General features: G+C 45.5%; 1 protein-coding gene across 7 annotated transcripts in view; it reads left to right on the top strand.

The window, feature by feature from the left end:
* The window catches only part of DTNB (dystrobrevin beta), a 227,678-nt gene that overhangs the window by 202,066 nt on the left and 8,606 nt on the right, over window positions 1-17,006 (top strand). For 5 of the 7 annotated variants that reach the window (XM_064571948.1, XM_045884216.3, XM_045884214.3 and 2 more), the window contains 2 exons: window positions 15,830-15,989; window positions 16,800-16,889. In XM_064571948.1, coding sequence (XP_064428018.1) covers window positions 15,830-15,989; window positions 16,800-16,889 — 250 coding nt within the window. The remainder of the gene's footprint in view (window positions 1-15,829; window positions 15,990-16,799; window positions 16,890-17,006) is intronic. The other 2 variants (XM_064571950.1, XM_064571949.1) reach the window with 1 other exon arrangement.

Raw genomic sequence — 17,006 nt, 5'->3', positions numbered from 1 at the left:
CAAGATTTTGAGTAAAAATGGGCAGTGTGAATTCATAAGTTTATTAATTATAAGGGACATAACTGCTTCGACTACCTATAGCAGTCACTTTGCTCAAGGTACTACTGTATAATAGGTCTACACATTCAGGAGACTAAATCATGGCTCAGAAAAGCCCTTAATAAAAAGGTATCAGAAAAAGGAATCTCAGGGTTGCCAAAAGAATAGGAACACCAAGCTAATATATTAGTTATTAACTCTATTTTTTTTCTGTCTAAAGAACAGATACTAATTATATAGAATAAAATCATCCTCTTTTTTTTTAATAGATAATCTATAAGATGGGGGATATCTATAGTTATTTGTATCACTTGGAAATATTCTGAGCTTTGCTTTGTAGAAACCCAGTGCCTGCAGCCTGGCTATGGGATTCACCAGCATGTTACAAAGGAGCTCACTGAGGTAACAACAGACTGCCTGAGTAATGAGTAATGCTGGTCATGGTGTTTACTACCATTCGTGCCCTTGAGCTGTAGGCTCCTCCGGTCCTAGTCTGGAGAGATTTCAGATGTATGAATTCATTCTAGTTACATCTCAGTGTTCCATTTTCTCCAGGGACTCCATTTACCATAAAATTTTACTGCTGGATTGCTAACACCAAATAAAATGAGCTATCCAAGGCAAGGGGTAAAGTTTTTTCATGAAAGATGTTTCCTTGAACATTTCTCTGAATTCTCCTATTAGAAGTCATTACCTTTTATATGTAGATCAACATCAGGCTTAAGGACTCTAACTTTAGATAGTAACATATAAGGATAGGGGGCTCCCATGGAGGTGGCCTGATCCAAATTAGTAGTATGGTAATGGTCCAGAGAACTATAGGTGGGACTCTGAAAATTATGTAATTAGAGGAATCTTGGGGATTCCACTAAGAGAGAATTGTCATACTTGGAACCTTTCTTTTTACTTCAGTAAGTTGGGATATCAAGTGGGATCTTGCCCCATGCCCTTTCTGATTTCCAGAATCAGATAACCCACTACAACTGCACTAAAGAAAGAACAGTGTGGGCTGGCTCCTTAGAAGCCTACATCTCTGATCTGGCTCCCCCAAATATGCCTCAGAGGAAGACCACTCAATATTTAGTTAGCTATGGTTGATCCATGAGGACTCTAACAAACCTCATGAATATTAACTTTGTAAGTTTAAGAGAAAGTACTTTAAAAAAAAAACAACTCTACACAACAACAAATAAAAACTCCTTTGTCCATTAAAGAGATTATTGGTCAAGCCCCGGATGTGCTCATGGACCATTTCCCCTCTTGCCTCACTTAACCTTTGGACACAATCTCACTGGGAAGTGATTCAGATTCACATGCCTCTAAGTCTTCTGGACTCTTGGACCCCACCATACTCTGAAATAGAAGACTGAGTCTACTTCTACCTGAAGGCAAAGAATTGCCATTCATTTATTTATTCTGCAGTTTCTTACTATATATGTTCAAGGCAGTGAACTTGGCCTTTTGGAGGCTAACAAGAGAAATCCTACACAAATACCACAAATAGTACGAACATTATTTCATTGTTGGCATGATACCTTAAATACAGAAACACAAGCCAGGTCAGTGATATCCTGAGCCATAGGTACCACTGCTGTCCCCCTAAGTTTGCAAACTCCACAGATGTCTTTTGGTAAATAAAGATCAGTGTGGTGTAGTATATGACTTTGCCACAAACCTTTAGCCTGAGTCCCAGTCCTAGTCTGTCTAGACTATCTGATGTGCTGACTGCACAGAGATGGCCTTGTGAGAGTCTGCCAAGTGGGCTCATTCATCAGTCTTGGCTCCTGTACTCACTATGGGAACCTGGTACTTTGTTGTTTAATTTTTATTCAGTTTTTTCCCAAGAAGAGGAAATATCATTACAATATTAAAAATAAGTATTTGTATTTCACTCCCCAAAACTCCTTGAACACTTGCCAGGAGTTTACAGTCTGAGGATATAGGGGAGAAATCACTTGAGTCTTTGCAGCATCCCCAGGATTTTTCATCCCCCTCATCAATGACAGACTGAGAGATTTCCTGCTTTTTTATTTCCCTTCTGTACTATATTTCTGTCTTTTCCTTTCTTGGCCAGAATGCATACAACATATGAAAACTATCCTCCAAGGTCTCCAGGAAAATTCTCTACACACCAAGCTAGAGAAATTGTCCTTCTGCTGGAAGACTGTTGAATCCCTGGGACACACTGTCTCACCTAGAATACTACAGTCTGAGTCTCAGCAAAGCATCAACAGAAAAGAATAAGTAAAAGATGACTTTTCTAGGTTCTGAGCCTGAGGACCTGGGAAAATGATGCGTACACTGAAGAAGTGAAAAGGGGAGATGATCTGGGGCAAGAAAGGGACTTTGACCTGATTTTGAACATAGCGAATTCCAAAGATTGGGCAGGCAGTCAAGCTTTTTCTCTGGTCTGCTATATATTTGGGGATATGCAACTGGAATTTCAGTGGAAGTACATGGCTAGCATTGTAGATTTGGAAGTCTTCAACATAAAATTAAGGTTGAAACCATAAACATGAGCCTTAGGGAAAAACCATAGTAGAGAAAAGGAAGAAAGAGGAGGTGGGAGGGGTAGGATTGTGGGTTCTTGTGAAAGCTCAGAAAGTTTCAAGAGGGAGAAAGTTAGTAAGACAATAAAATAAGGAAATCCTTGGATTTGACAATCAGTAAGTTATCAGCAACCCTGGAAAGAAAATTTTCAGTAGAGTAGTAGAGTATTGACAGCTCTGAAAAATAGGCTTTGTTTTGTCCAACCCCCATCCCCCTTTGGTTTCAACCAATGAAGGAGAAGGAACTAAATCTTCTATCTGCCTTATTGAATTATCTGTGAGTGGATTGCTCTTCTGATTCATAGAACCTTCTTGACAAAACCTCACTTTTTTAATATCTGAAGGTGTGCGTTGTCTTTACAGACATGTTTCCTCCTCTGTAAACTTCAGCCCTTTGATCCTTCCATCCCCGATACCAGTCGGTATATTGCGGAAAGACTATAAACCAAGAAGGGTCTACCGAAAACCAACTGGATTCATTAGACTGGTGTCTCCTTTTGTGACTTTGAAACCCTCTGCCTCCCCTTCATTGTCTAGGCTTTCTTTCAATAACCAGCTCCTCCCTCAGTGTTGCCTCATGCCAACCTTCTACCTCCCACTTTTCCAGACAAAAAAAAGCATCCTAAGAAAACATCAGCTGCTCCCATGAAGGCCTCTCCTTCAGCTTACCTCTGGGATTCTTGGGCTTCCACAGAAGGAGAGGAATCCCTAGTGCTCTCTTTCTGTTAGACCTCACCCCAGCATCCTCTCTCAGCTTGGGATTGGATCTATGACTCTTCAGTTTGAGAGCATCCATAGGCATTTCATCAAATCCTGATGCTGTACCAGTCTCTGGGGTTGTCTAGCTGGTCTCAGGCTGGTTCTGATGTTCCCATATTAACCATAATGCCAAGGTAGGGAGCTTTCTGGCTCAGAGTCCTTAACTGAAATGAACATCTGCTTAGTTTCAGCTAAAAGAAGCATGTTATAAAGGGTACAGTAGACTTTTGCACTCTTCTCCATTTGCTGCCAATCATAATCTGGCAAGGGGAATCACTGTCATTTGGCACTGGAGTACAAATGCCCTGTGCTTTAAAAGAAAGGTGGTGGGGTGGGGAGAAGGGAGGAGGGAGGGAGCTGGAAGGAGGAAGAGAGAGAAAGAGAAGAAAAGAAGAAGTGTGTTTTATAAAATCAGAGGCAACGCAGAGAGACAGTTAACTGCAGCTAATATGGTACCTTTAATAAGGTTTCGTGCCAACTCACCACTGCTGTACGAGCTGGCTAACTATAAATCCTTCAGTACTTTTATCTATTTTTTTTTTTTATAAATCCTTCAGTACTTTTATTATTATGTGTTTATTAATTTAAATATACATATCATTCACTATCTATTCATTGCTTTCACATTTCAAATTTCAGCTCCTGTAGTTAACCAACTCAGACCTCAGAAAACCAAGAGAGAGTCTAGCAGACTCTGAGGCCTATAGCTGCCACCGCCCTGGGACATCTTCCAAATGTGCAGAAGATGTGAGAGTTTATTCTTGGGCCCCTTGAAGGTCCCAAGCTAACCTGAGGCTCTGGGTGACCTGCCCTTCCTTCCACGGCAGCCCACCACCTGGGAGAAGAAGACTGTCTCACCCTCAGCCAGGTTCCTCATCCTTAGCACCATGGAATTATGGGCCAGATAACTCTTTAGGGGGGGCCATTGGGAGGTTGACCTATGCATTGTAGGGTGTTCAGCAGCATCCTTGACCTCCACCTACTAAATTCTAGTGGTATCCCCTGCCTGCCCAGTAGGTCCTAGCAGATGAAATTATCCCCAGTTAAGAAGCACTGCCCTGAGCCCAGAGAGCCTTGCTCCAGGACACCAGCCTGAGCCCCAAGGCATTCTCAGAATCCCTGAGGCTGAGGCTTAGATACGGACTGGATGGTGGACGCTTTCCAGGCGTGTTCCCCGAAAATCACTCCTCTGTCCGTGCACCCTCTCCAGGCTTCTGCTCCTCTGTGCGCTTGCTTTTTTTCTCTGAAAGCTTGCTTGTGTCTCTCCTTCCCATTCGTACCACCTTTCTTCATTCCAGCCTCCATCATCTGTCCCCTGGTCTGTCGGAAGAGCCTCCACATGGGTCCTGTCTCTGGCTGCTTAGTCCTCCTTCACGTTGCCCCAGAGCCAGGTTCCTAGACACACATGGCACTGGCCATGCCGTGGTCTCTTCAGGAACCTTCCCTAGCTCCCTAGCTCCCTAGCTCCCTGTGCCGCAGCCCCCAGCAGGGCTCAACAAGCATTTTATTAAAGGCTTAGACAATAAATATTTTAGGCTTGGTAAACCAAATCAGAAATATTATGTAGGTACTTATATAACCACTTAAAATGTAACCGTTTCAAAATGTAAAAACCATTCTTAGCTCATGGACTGTAAAAAACAGGCAGTGGTGAGCTGGATTTGGCCATGGGCTGCAGTTTGCCCATCTCTGGCCTAGTAAATAAACTAGGTGACTATTTAAGGCCCTGGATGATGGTAGCCCACACTTCTCTTTCCTACCACCTGTCTTCGTGCTTCCTACATGCTAGCCACCCCCCTCCTTACCCTCGTGTGCAGCCACCTCTCCCAGGCCAGCGCCCTGTGTGTGTATGCCCTTTCCTCACCTGGATTGCCCTTCCCAAGCCTTTTCTGCCGATTGAAATTATACCCCTCAAGATACTCTCAGATGCCACCTCTTCTGTGAAACCTTACCCCGTTCCAGAAGGTCAGAGTTACACTCTGTGTAAAGAGTTACATTCCGTGCTTTCCCTTTGGGCCTCCACTAAGGCATGGCTTTCACCCTCCCTTGTATGCTAATTGCACACATGCCTCACCACCCCAGGGGACTGTGAGCCTGCTGGGAGTGGAGACTTTGCCCCTTTGTAACCCCCCAGCACCTTTCAAAGTAGAATAATGGCAGGTAGGATTCTATTGAGCCCATGTGAAGCATTTCATGTTTATCCACACCAGCCTGTAAAGATATTACCCATTTTGCATATGAAGAATCTGAGATGTGGAAAGGTTAAGTAAGTTACCCAAGATCACACTGCTAGTAAATGGCAAAGCTGGCATCCAAACTAGGTCTCACTAACTGCAAAGCCTGGACTCTAACCGCTGTATTATATACAGCAGGGACTCAGCAAAGAATGGTGGTGTTGAATAGGGTGCCATACCTCACCATACACGTTTGACATTCTGTAAGTAGCATTTAAATTTGACTCATTGAATTTTAAAATATCACAGATAGGTTCTGGCTGCCTGTCTGATCACTGATTTAGTTGTCTGAATAAGGACCGTGCTCTCCTGGCAGTCTGTTCTCTGTTTGTCTCTAAGAATGCAATCTGAGTGTTTGGTATTCATTTTATAGGGATTTTCCCCTCAGTGGGGTCCCCGATCATTTCACCGAGAAATGACTTTAAAATCCTGCAATGAGAGCTAATGGAATACCATTTTCAAGTAGAGCTGGACAAACTAGGAGAAACAAACAGAAAGAGGGTAATCTGGTCTTAGAATTTATGAGCTTCCCTATCTGAAAGTTTAAATTTAACTTCTGTTGATCTTTGGGTTTATGATGAGTTTTAGTAGGTTGTTCTTTGTCTCTGGAACTTAGTATGTGTTCCTCCTTCTACTAAGAAAGATAGCTAGACACTTGCCTCCCACCCCCCGAAGCCTCGAGGGAAGCTTCATCTTCTGCATAATTTAGTTTGACTTGGTTAGGGACAGAATCATGAAGATTGAGAACCATAACCTGCTTCTGCCCATTGCCAATCCTGTGATCATAAACCCCCAGCAGTGCTCTGGTCACTGTTGCCCATCTAGCAGCGGACCCCACAGGCCACCCCAGCGAGGGACGGGCTCTGTGTAAGCCTGAGCTTCCCAGAGTGATGTGGGAACAAATGGGTGCCAGCCCTCTGTGGAGGGACCTCATGGCAGACTTTTTGGTGGTGCCATCCTATCCTTCCAGCGGACCCACACACGTGTATGTTCGTGGTATTCGTAGCGGAAAGAAAAAAGATCATAAAACCGTTCAGCTCTTCTCTCTGGTGTTGAGAAGCAAAATGTACCTTTAAAACCTATCAGCTTGCAGATGGCACCTTTGCTGAGCTGGGAAGGTCTCCGGGCGTGTTCTGTAGCTCTTTTGAACTCATCCCAAAGGGAAGCACGGCCCCTTCTTTGCTCACTGCCAGGGGGATGTCTTTCTCGTCTCCTCCACCTCACTCTCTCCTGTCTGCTCACTTCCATCCCTGGTGCCCTGTGAGGCAGTTCTTTCCAAGCCTGCAGCAGGACGGGCGGCGCGGCCTCCTCTCTCCTCTCACTTCCACATTTGATGAGGTGGCTGCATTTTCCTAGCGGAGCTGCCACCAACACCAGTTGGAAATAGGATGTGGGCTCTGGTTTACCTTTTCTTGAAGGAAAAAAATCCATGCAAAGTCCGTTCTTTATACATCCCATTTCTCTCTGCGGTCAGAGCTGCCTCACCTAAATTTCAGACTTAACAACTCCTTTCCCTCAGTGTTGTTTTTTGGTGTGTTTTGTTGTTGTTGTTTTTCTGAGAGGGCCTCTGAAAATCGGCAGCAAAGAGGCCAGTTTGTTTAATTTAAATACACTGCAGCAAAATGAAGGTAATTGTCCACAAAGGCCATCTGCTACCTGGCAGGTATCCATGAGTCAGAGAGAGAGAGAGAGAGAGAGACTGAAGTGTCTCCCTCTGTTACCGTGATAACAGTGTAGTTCAGAGTTTCAGGTGGGTTGTGTGCGTGTGTGTGCGTGTGTGTGTGCGTGTGCGTGTGTGTGTGTGCGCGCAGAGGGTACAGTTATCAATGCTCCACAGAGGGCAATAACTCCAAATCAGGCTTTTTGCCACGAACCACTCTGGGCTTGATTACCTGATTGTAATGTGTACTAAGGAGATAGGAATAAATTCGTACCTGTTCCATGAAGAAAAAGAAGGGAGGGAGATAGTATTTATGGAGCCCCTACTGTATGCCAAGCACCATGCCGGGGATGTTTAAACACAGCTGAGCATGGTGCAAATCATTCAGCTAAAGACAGTGGCTTTCTCCCTTTGTAGCCGGCTCTCTCTGCCACAGCCTGTGGGCTCCTGTCTCTGCTCACAGTGTCCTCACGTCACCTCTCTGGCATTCTCTGTACCTGCTTTGGCTCCAGTATTAGATTTGTGTCATAGACAAGAGACTAAGTCATAATCACTGTACTCTCCTTTCTCACATTTCTCACCTTCATTGGAAATTAATTGTCCTGTTGAAGATCATGGTTAGCTTCAGTTGTGAGAGGTCTCAAACTAATCCATGTTCCTTCTACCCTATTAACACTATGCTATGCCTTGGATTCTCCTAGCAGTTTGAGGCAATTAGAAGACCCAGGTACTAGTCTTAGCCTTTCTGCTCATTTGTTTGGAACCCCCTGACCTCGCTAGGCCTCAGTCTCTTCAAATATGAAATGAGTGTTGGACTAAAAAAAGAGGCTATTTTCTTGGGGTCATGAACATTCTGAAATTATAAGCCTAATTTCTGAGTCCTTTTCTTAGAATGTGATACCTCGTTTTCTCAGGTTCTCAGAGTCCTTGCCAATTTAGAAGTGAAGAGCCAGCCGACCAAAGAGCTTCTCAGATTGTAACATTTTTCCAGCTCTGTATTTCCAGCAGAATTGTTTCTAACTACAAGGGACCTCAGTGTTCAGAGAACCTGAGTTACAGGGCATTTATTGTGTTGAGTTATTGGTGACTGGCCCATGCTGCATTCAAGCCTTTGTTATAGGTTGTATTACAACAAGGTCCCACTGTCCTTGTATCAGGAAGCCTTCAAACACCAAGTAGCATTTTGTAGACCTTCCCTAGCTTCCCCAGGCTAATTGACCCATCCTGGCAGCTCCAACCAGTGGCGCAAGTGTTTTATACCCTCATTGGACAGCTCATCCCCATCCCCAGGAGCCACCTGACTAGTTCTTCCACCTTTACTGATTTCTGTGTGATTCTCAGGTTCCCCATAACCTCAAGGTTCCAACCGTGATGTGGCCCCCAGCCTCCTCCTCTAGAAAACCATTCTAGAATTTGGTTTTGTGGTGGGTGGAGTGCTTGGCATTCTTCACAGGGAGGTCCTGCCTGGCTGAATGTAAAACCCAATCTGTGCTTTTGAGACAAGGTAAAATTTCACAGTGTAGTGCTCCAGCTTGATTTTGAGTGTATCTGTCTGGCCCAGACCTACTGAGGGCAGAGAATGAACAGACCCTAACCAGGATCATCGGTGACTGTCAGCATGCCCAGAGTGCTGCTCGAGCTCTGTGTGCTCTCTACACTCCAGCCTGTGGTCATATAACTGGAAGGACCTATTGAAACTCTGTCTGTCTTGAGCTAGCCCCTTCCTTGTTACAGTCACCTGCTCCCTGCACCTCCTCACAGGCTTCGTTTGCATGAGCCTAAATGGGCAGCATCTCTGGTACTGACTCCACTCGTGAGAAGGGTAGGTTAGATAGAGAACACGCCATGCTGAGAACCCTCAGAGCATCCTTCGCTGATAGCGTGATTGTGACCAAAGCAAAGCCATGATGACTTGACATTTTCGAGATGAGGTAACTTGGCAAAAGTTACAGAATCATAGAATTTTAAACCTGAAAAGTACTTCAGAGATCATCTACTTGATGCCACTCGGTTTATAAATGAGAAGACTACACCTCAGAAAAATTAAAATGCATGTGCTGTACAGTCCAAAGAAAATCCCAGGTCTCCCGACATCCAGGCCATGCCCTTCCCACTGAGCTACACCACATATGTGTCCACCCCAAAGCAGTGGAGAGAGCTAGGATTCCATCTCTGAGCCTGCAGCTTTCCCTCCTCTTCCCAGTCATGGAATTTGCGGCAGAGAATCGTCTCCAGGGCCTGTGATTATTGACAAAGCTGTTACTATTGTCCAGCATCAGGACAAGCTCATTTACTCGGGAACTGAGGCACGTTCCCCAAGCAGGTAAAGTGTTTTTTGATTATATATCTTTGCCTCTATTCTCATCCATAGTCCTCTTTCCCTGGGTCTCTGACCTTTCACGAGGGCCTCTGGGCTTGGTCTCTCATATTCCAAAAGCCTCCCTCCCATTCCTTCTCAATCAAATGTCCTTCAGATGGGACTGCCCCAGTAATGTATGAAGAAGAAAATCAGCCTGAGCATATGAGTTACCTATTGCTGTGGAACAACTTACCCCAAAACCTACTGGCTTCTTAGAACAAATGTTTATTACCTCACAGCTTCTCTGGGCCTAGAGTCCAGGTGACGGCAAGCTGAGGGTCAGGGTCTCTTGCAAGGCTACAGGCATCTCAAGGCTCAACAACTCACATGGTTGTTGGCAGGATTCTTCGTCAGCTGCTGGACTGAGGGCCTCCATTCAATGCCAGCTGGTGGCTGGAGGCTGCCTCAGTTCCCTGTCACGTGGGCCTCTCCACAGGGCAGCTCACAAGGTGGCAGCTGGCTTCATTAGACTGAACAAACAGGAGGGAGAAAGAGAGTATATGGGCAAGACGTAAGTCACAGTCGTTTCTAAGCTAATCTCAGAAGTTACCTCCCATTCACCTGGCTCAGGAGCCACCGTCCCTGCGCCCAGCCTGTATTCCGGGGGAGGGGATGACACAGGAGTGTGACAGCGGGGGCAAGGGCATTGGAGGCCGTCTCAGAGCTCTGCCCGCCGCATTTACTCATCCAGTTAAGCATCTCACACAAAGCTTTATCGATGACTGATAGATTTAGTGCTCCCTGGAGATTACTGCCTGCTCTGGCTACGTTCCCACTTTCCATTACTGAAGAAAAAGGGTCAGGAATGTGATATACCTCATTGTCATTTAACAAACGTTTATTAAGCATTTACATGCGCTAAGCACAATGGTAAGGAGATAAAATTTGAGAGGTGAGGTTAATGCTGTTCAGAGTTCTGGGGAGCATAGCAGGAAGACCTGATCTGACCCTAGAGGACGGAACACTGGGGCAAACACCTAGAGGAGCAGCGGGAGCTAGTCCGACCACGCTGGGGGGCTCGGCGCTTCTGGCAGAGAGGCCTCCAGGCAAGGGCCCGCCGAGTCTTTCTATAGATTGGAGCAACTGTCACCCGTCCTTTCACTTTCTGAGCCAGCCAGTGGCGGTCACGGACATCCCTGCGCTCACGTTTGCCTCCTCCGAGACCCACCCTAGTCTCTAGGCCTTTCTGAAGCCACAGCCTCGGGCCTGAATGAAGTGTGTGCCTATCAGTTGGCTGTGGTTTGTGCCTCTCCCATGCCAGTTGTGGTTTACTGACCTACCAGGATGCCAAACTGGTGTTGCTCTGCTGGAGCCAGAATTCACAGAGGGCTCTGGACCGTTCATCCCACAATTGTTGTAATCCAGTGTGGCCCTAAAGCCAAGGGCTGGTGCTTGACATCTTTTGGGGAAAATGGTGCCTTCCCAGCAGTCTTCACCTTTCTCTTTCTGCTGCTCTGAACAAAGACAGCTTCTGGAGTCTGTTCTTCATCTTCCTCAGAAAGCACGTCCTGGGCACTGATCCCAGGAAGAGGGCCTGATTATTTTAGAGCCAATGGTGGGCAGTAGTTTCATTTCCTGATTCTGGAGCTTCAGCCCCGGGCATCCCTTCAGCCTCATCTCCTGTCATCATTTTCCTATTAAAATACTTGCAGAGGTTCAGTTTCATGTTCTTAAAAAGCAACCTAGTCATTCATCTCGGGTCTTACGACTCTAACATTCAGACCTCGGGCAGTGGTGCCTGGCCCAGATCTCACTGAGGGAGCTTTATTGAATAGTTGCCACATGCTTGATGCTGGGTCGGCCCTCTGCGGGGATGACAGACAACTGTCACACGGTGAAATGAGTGTGACTTTCACAGGCCACACACTCAGATAAGCAAAAAAGGAATCTTTAACAGGACTTCATGTCCCTCTTGAGTGCGCACTGTCTGAGCTGGGCACAGTCTGGACATTTCCAGGCAAACTCTGAAGAGACTCAGCCCAGATTCTTATCCCCCTTCCTGCACCTGAGATGGGTGCTATGCCTTGGGGGACTAGTGCTGGGTGCTGTGGCACCAGGGGAGGGGTGTCCATGGCTCCAACTTGATCTGTGCTGAGGCAGTCATGTCCTTTGCTTGTGGCCTGGCCTGGCTCACACAGGCAGCGCTCCTCGCCCTGCAACTGAGGCAGCTGAATTCATAGGCTCCCTGAGCAGCCAAGGTGCACACATGGTCTCAGTGAGACTCTCACTCCTCCGTGACTGAGAGACAACTTTAGGCTTGTTGCCTTTGCAGCTGGAAAACCACCGGCTCCTGGGGTGCATGAGGTCCTTCCTTGATGCTGTCCAGGCAACCGGGGCAATGATCTTGACTCTGTGCTCCTCAGCTCTTGGAGGCCCAAGAAAGACCCTGGCTTTGCCAGTGTCCACTACTTGTGATCTCCTGTGTCCCAAATTCTGCTGGCTTATAGGACTTCCCTGCAAAGCCAGGCCACTGCATAGACTTTCTTGCTTTTCTACAGATTCTCTTACCTCTCTCCCACCTTCATTATCTTGTTTGGATTGGGGCTGGAACTGCCGGATCTGGCTGTTCAAAAGCACTTTCCAAACCAGAGTGAATTTTATACTTTATTATTTGCCCGCCCTCCCCCAAAAATGGCCAGAAAAGCAGGGCATGAAAAAAAGAAAAGAAAAGAAAAGCAGGGCATGATGGCAATTATAGGCTAAAAGGTGGAGGTTGTTCCCCAAAATACAATGGTTAATATGTGATAATGTTATCTAACCAAAACAGGATTCCTGAGATGTTGGGAAGAAAAATATATACCCTGAAAAGATTAATAATAAATGTTTTATAAGCACTGAGAAAAAGAAATAGAACATGTTTGTCAATGGAAAATTATTATAAAAGTTAAACAATAGCAAAAAGAGCAAAAAGAGACTTCTTAGTATTGCATTGTATGGATAAACCACATTCTGTCAATTCATTCACCAATCAACTTTTGGTTATTTCCACTTTTGTCCTATTAAACTGTAGCTAATGAACATTTGTGTATAAGTTTTGGGTGGGCATGTGTTTTCATTTCTCTTGGGCACATACTCAAGAGTCAGGTTGCTGGGTTATATGGTAAGTTTATGTTTACCATTTTAAAAAGCTACCAAACTGTTTTCCAATGTGGTTGTAGCATTTTACAGTCCCATCAGCAATGTACACGAGTTCTGGTTTTCCCACGTCTGTTAGTCTTTTTGAGTGTAGCTATTTCAGTAGATAAGTGGTATCTTATTGTAATTTCAATTTTCACTTCCCTCTTGGCTCCTCATGTTGAGCATTTGTCCTGTGATTATTAGCCCATTTGTACATCATCTTCAGTGAACTATCTATTCAGATCTTTGCCTGTTTTGTAGTTGGGTTATCTTATTACTCAGCTGTAAGAGTTCTTTTTATGTTCTGGACACAAGTTTGTTTTTTGTTTGTTTGTTTAGTTCTTTTTTTTCATTTCCACTTTCTTGACATATAAACTTGTAAGATATTTAAAGCGTATATTGGGGTGACTTGGTACACACATATATGGTGAAAGGATTCTATCTAGGTAGCTAATATATCCATCACCTCACATATTTATCTTTATGTATGAAAACTTTGAAGTTTTACTCTCTCAGCCAATTTCAGCTATACAGTAGTGTTATCAACTCTAGTCAACATGTTTTACATTACATCCTCACACCTTATTTATCTTATAGCTGAAAGTTTGAACCTCTCCCTATTTCCCCCAACCCTCAGCCCCAACTACTTTTCTACTCGATTTTGACCCTTTCGTTTCCACATATAAGTGAGACCATGCAGTATTTGTCTTTCTCTTTCTGGCTTATTTCACTTAACATAATGCCCTCAGGGTCCATCCATATTGTTGCAAACAGTGGGACAGTCTTTCTAATGGTTGAATAATATTCCATTGTACATATATTACCACCTCTTGTTTGGCCATTTATCTGTGATGGACACTTAGGTTGTTTCCATATCTTAGTTACCGTGAATAATGCTGCAGTGATCATGGGAGTTTCTTCTAGATCCTGTTTTCATTTTCTTTCAATCTTTTGAAGAACTTCTATACTGTTTTCTGTAGTGACTGCACCAGTTTACCTTCCCACCAGTAGTACACAGGGGTTTCCTTTTCTCCATGTTTTCACCAATATGTATCTCTTATCTTTTTGATAACCATCCTCACAGGTGTGAAGTGATATCTCATTGTGGTTTTGATTTGCGTTTCCCTGATGATTCATGATTTTGAGCACCTTTTCATATACATGTTGGCCATTTGTCTATCTTCTTTGGAAAAATGCCTGGTTCCTCTGTCCTTTTTTTTTTTTTTTTTTAAGATTTTATTTATTTGAGAGAGAAAGAGCACAAGCAGGGAGAGCGGCAGGCAGAGTGAAAGGGAGAAGCAGGTTCCCCACTGAGCAGGGAACCCGACGTGGGGCTCGATCCCAGGACCCCGGGATTACAACCTGAGCTGAAGGCAGACACTTAACTGAATGAGCCACCCAGGCACCCCTGGATGCCCCCCCCCTTTTTTTAAGGTTTTATTTATTTATTTGACAGAGAGAGCACAAGCATGGGGAATGGGAAAGGGAGAAGCTCCCTGCTGAGCAAGGAGCCCGATGCAGGACTTGATCCTGGGACCCTGGGATCATGACCTGAGCTGAAGGCAGACACTTAACTGACTGAGCCACCCAGGCACCCCTCTTCTGTCCATGTTTAAATTAGATTGTTTTTGTTTCTACTGTTGGGTTGTATTAATTCATTATATATTTCATTTTTTAAAGATTTTTTTTTTTGACAGAGACAGAGACAGCAAGAGAGGGAACACAAGCAGGGGGAGTGAGAGAGGGAGAAGCAGGCTTCCCGCCGAGCAGGGAGCCCGATGTGGGACTTGATTCCAGGACCCTGGGATCATGACCTGAGCCGAAGGCAGTCGCTTAACCAACTGAGCCACCCAGGCGCCCCCAGAAGCTTTTTACTTCTGATGTAATCCCGCTAGTTTATTTTTGTTGCCTTTGCTTTTAGTGTCAAATTCAAAAAATCATTACAAAGACCCACAATTTTATATCAGATGTAATTTACAAATATGTTTTCCCAGTCTGTGACTTATCTTTTTATTTTTCTTAGTGGTATCTTTTTTATAATAGTTTTATTGAGATATAATTCACATACTAAATACAATTCACCATTTTAAAGCCTAAAATACAGTTGTTTTTACTATATTCAGGGAATTGTGCAACAATCACCACAGTCAACTTTAGAACATTTCATCACCTTCTGAAAGAATCCCACACTCATTAGCACTCACTCCTGATCTCTCCAAGGCCCCTACCCCCAGGCAACCACTAATCTACTTTCTGTCTCTATGGATTTGCCTATTGTGGACATTTCATATAAATGTAATCAAACAATATTTGGTCTTTTGTAACTGGCTTATTTCATTTAGTACATCTTCAGGGTTTGTCCGTGTTGTAGCATGTATCCGTACTTCATTTCTTTATTTGCCAAATCCTATTCGTGGACCGTTGAATAATGGTGGGGATGTTAGGGGTACTGACCTCCTACATAGTCAGAAATCTGTGTATAACTTTTGACTCCCCCAAAACTTAACCACTAATAGCCTACTGTTGATCAGAAGCCTTACCCATAAAATAGTCCATTAACACATATTTTGTGATATATGTATTATATGTATTCTTACCATAAAGTGAGCCAGAGAAAAGAAAATGTTGAAGAAAATCATAAAGAAAATACATTTACAGTTGTGAGCTATTCATAAGTTATTGTGAGGGTCAAATGCGATAATGTACATAACTGTGTTTACAGACAAAAATGAAAGATGTTTGTGTATCATTTCCCAACTGCGTGGCCCCAACCCCACTCAGATCCTGGACCCCGCTACTCTGCTCAGTCTACCTGCAAGGCCCCCCTCTCCATACTAGCCTCTACTTTCCCTCCCACTTTTAGTTCAGTCTAATGGTATTCTCTCTCCTCCTCCCTCCCCCCTCTTCCTTTCTTTTTTTCCTTTTCTTCTTCTCTGCAGTCCTGGAGGCAGCCTGACTCCTTCCTTTCAAATGTGATTGTGCAGTGAGTGCACTGCCCCACTGACCTGCAGCTGCCTCGGCGGGCTTAGGTTGACTGAGAAAAAGGACTTTCTGCTTCCTCCAAGAGGTAAGATACCTGAGATAACATGTTTTATCTCTTTGATTCTCCCAGGCTCAGGCCACAGGGTCACCACATACATCGCCCACTCACGGAGGCGGCCGCCCAATGCCCATGCCTGTCCGCTCCATGTCTGCTGGCTCCACCCCCACCCACTGCCCACAGGACCCACTGAGCGGAGTCGGGGGAGACATGCAGGAGGCGTTTGCACAAGGTGAGATTCGGGAGCAAAATGTAATGGAGAGCTAGAGGGGTTTGGCAACATGGACAAGATTCCTACTGAGATTTTTCCAGTTTCTTTTTTGTGTGTGTGCTTACTTTCAATGATCAGATTTTCATATACAGTATACATAAGTCAAGTGGTTGGTCCTTTCTCATTAGATGGGCTGGGCTCCCAACGGGAGGTCAACAGGCTTTGTATGTTTGTGAAGACCAGGCCTCCGGGGCTTCTGTGCTCTTTTTTCTGGGTTTGGGGAAGTGACTTGTCCTTTGGGCTTTGCCTCCTCCTCCTCAGGAGGAATTGGATGGAACAATTCCTGAAGTTGTGCTTTGCCTGGAAAATCTTTAGAGCAAGTAAGAGGAGGAAGAGTGGAACTCTAAATAGGACCTTGCTGGAGGCCCACTGGGCACAGGATTGCCACGACTGAGGAGCTAGCGGCCAGCTGTGTGGTAGAGGTGGGGGCAGACGCTGCGGCCAAGGAGTCTCGGTAGGGTGGAGACAGAACAGGACGGTGGAGCTGCTGTAGAGCAACGTCCTGCCTCAGGCCATCTGGGAGCCGTGTTGGTTCTGGAATCCAACTCTCTCGAATGCGGCTAAGAAGCGTGCAGCTGACAGGGTCCTACTACGCAGGTAGAGAAGAAGAGGGGGGAGAACGAGGCCTTGGGTGCCTCGTGGCCCCGACCTGCCAAGGAGCGGGTGGAGGTGCCCGGCGCCGTGCGCGGGGCCTGGCCGACCGAGGCGTGCACTCGCTCGCTTCTCCACGCCCACCCACCCGGCATCGCCGTCTGCTCTGACTGTCCTCAGGTACGAGGAGAAACCTCCGCAATGACCTGCTGGTGGCCGCTGACTCCATCACCAACACCATGTCATCCCTGGTGAAGGAGCTCCACTCAGGTGAAGCCCAGAGCTCCCGCCCGGCCCCACGCCCTGCTCCCTCGCCCACCGCCGTAGAACGGGCGGCCGCAGCCCGCGCTGCTTCAGCTCCGCGCTCCGTCTTCCCGCCGTCCAGGA

The sequence above is a fragment of the Mirounga angustirostris genome, unplaced genomic scaffold (genome assembly GCF_029215605.1).
Source record: "Mirounga angustirostris isolate CCGP_5_RB_7025 unplaced genomic scaffold, mMirAng1.0.hap1 SCAF_10, whole genome shotgun sequence".
Taxonomy (NCBI): domain Eukaryota; kingdom Metazoa; phylum Chordata; class Mammalia; order Carnivora; family Phocidae; genus Mirounga; species Mirounga angustirostris.
This window is presented reverse-complemented; position numbering and strand designations above follow the sequence as displayed.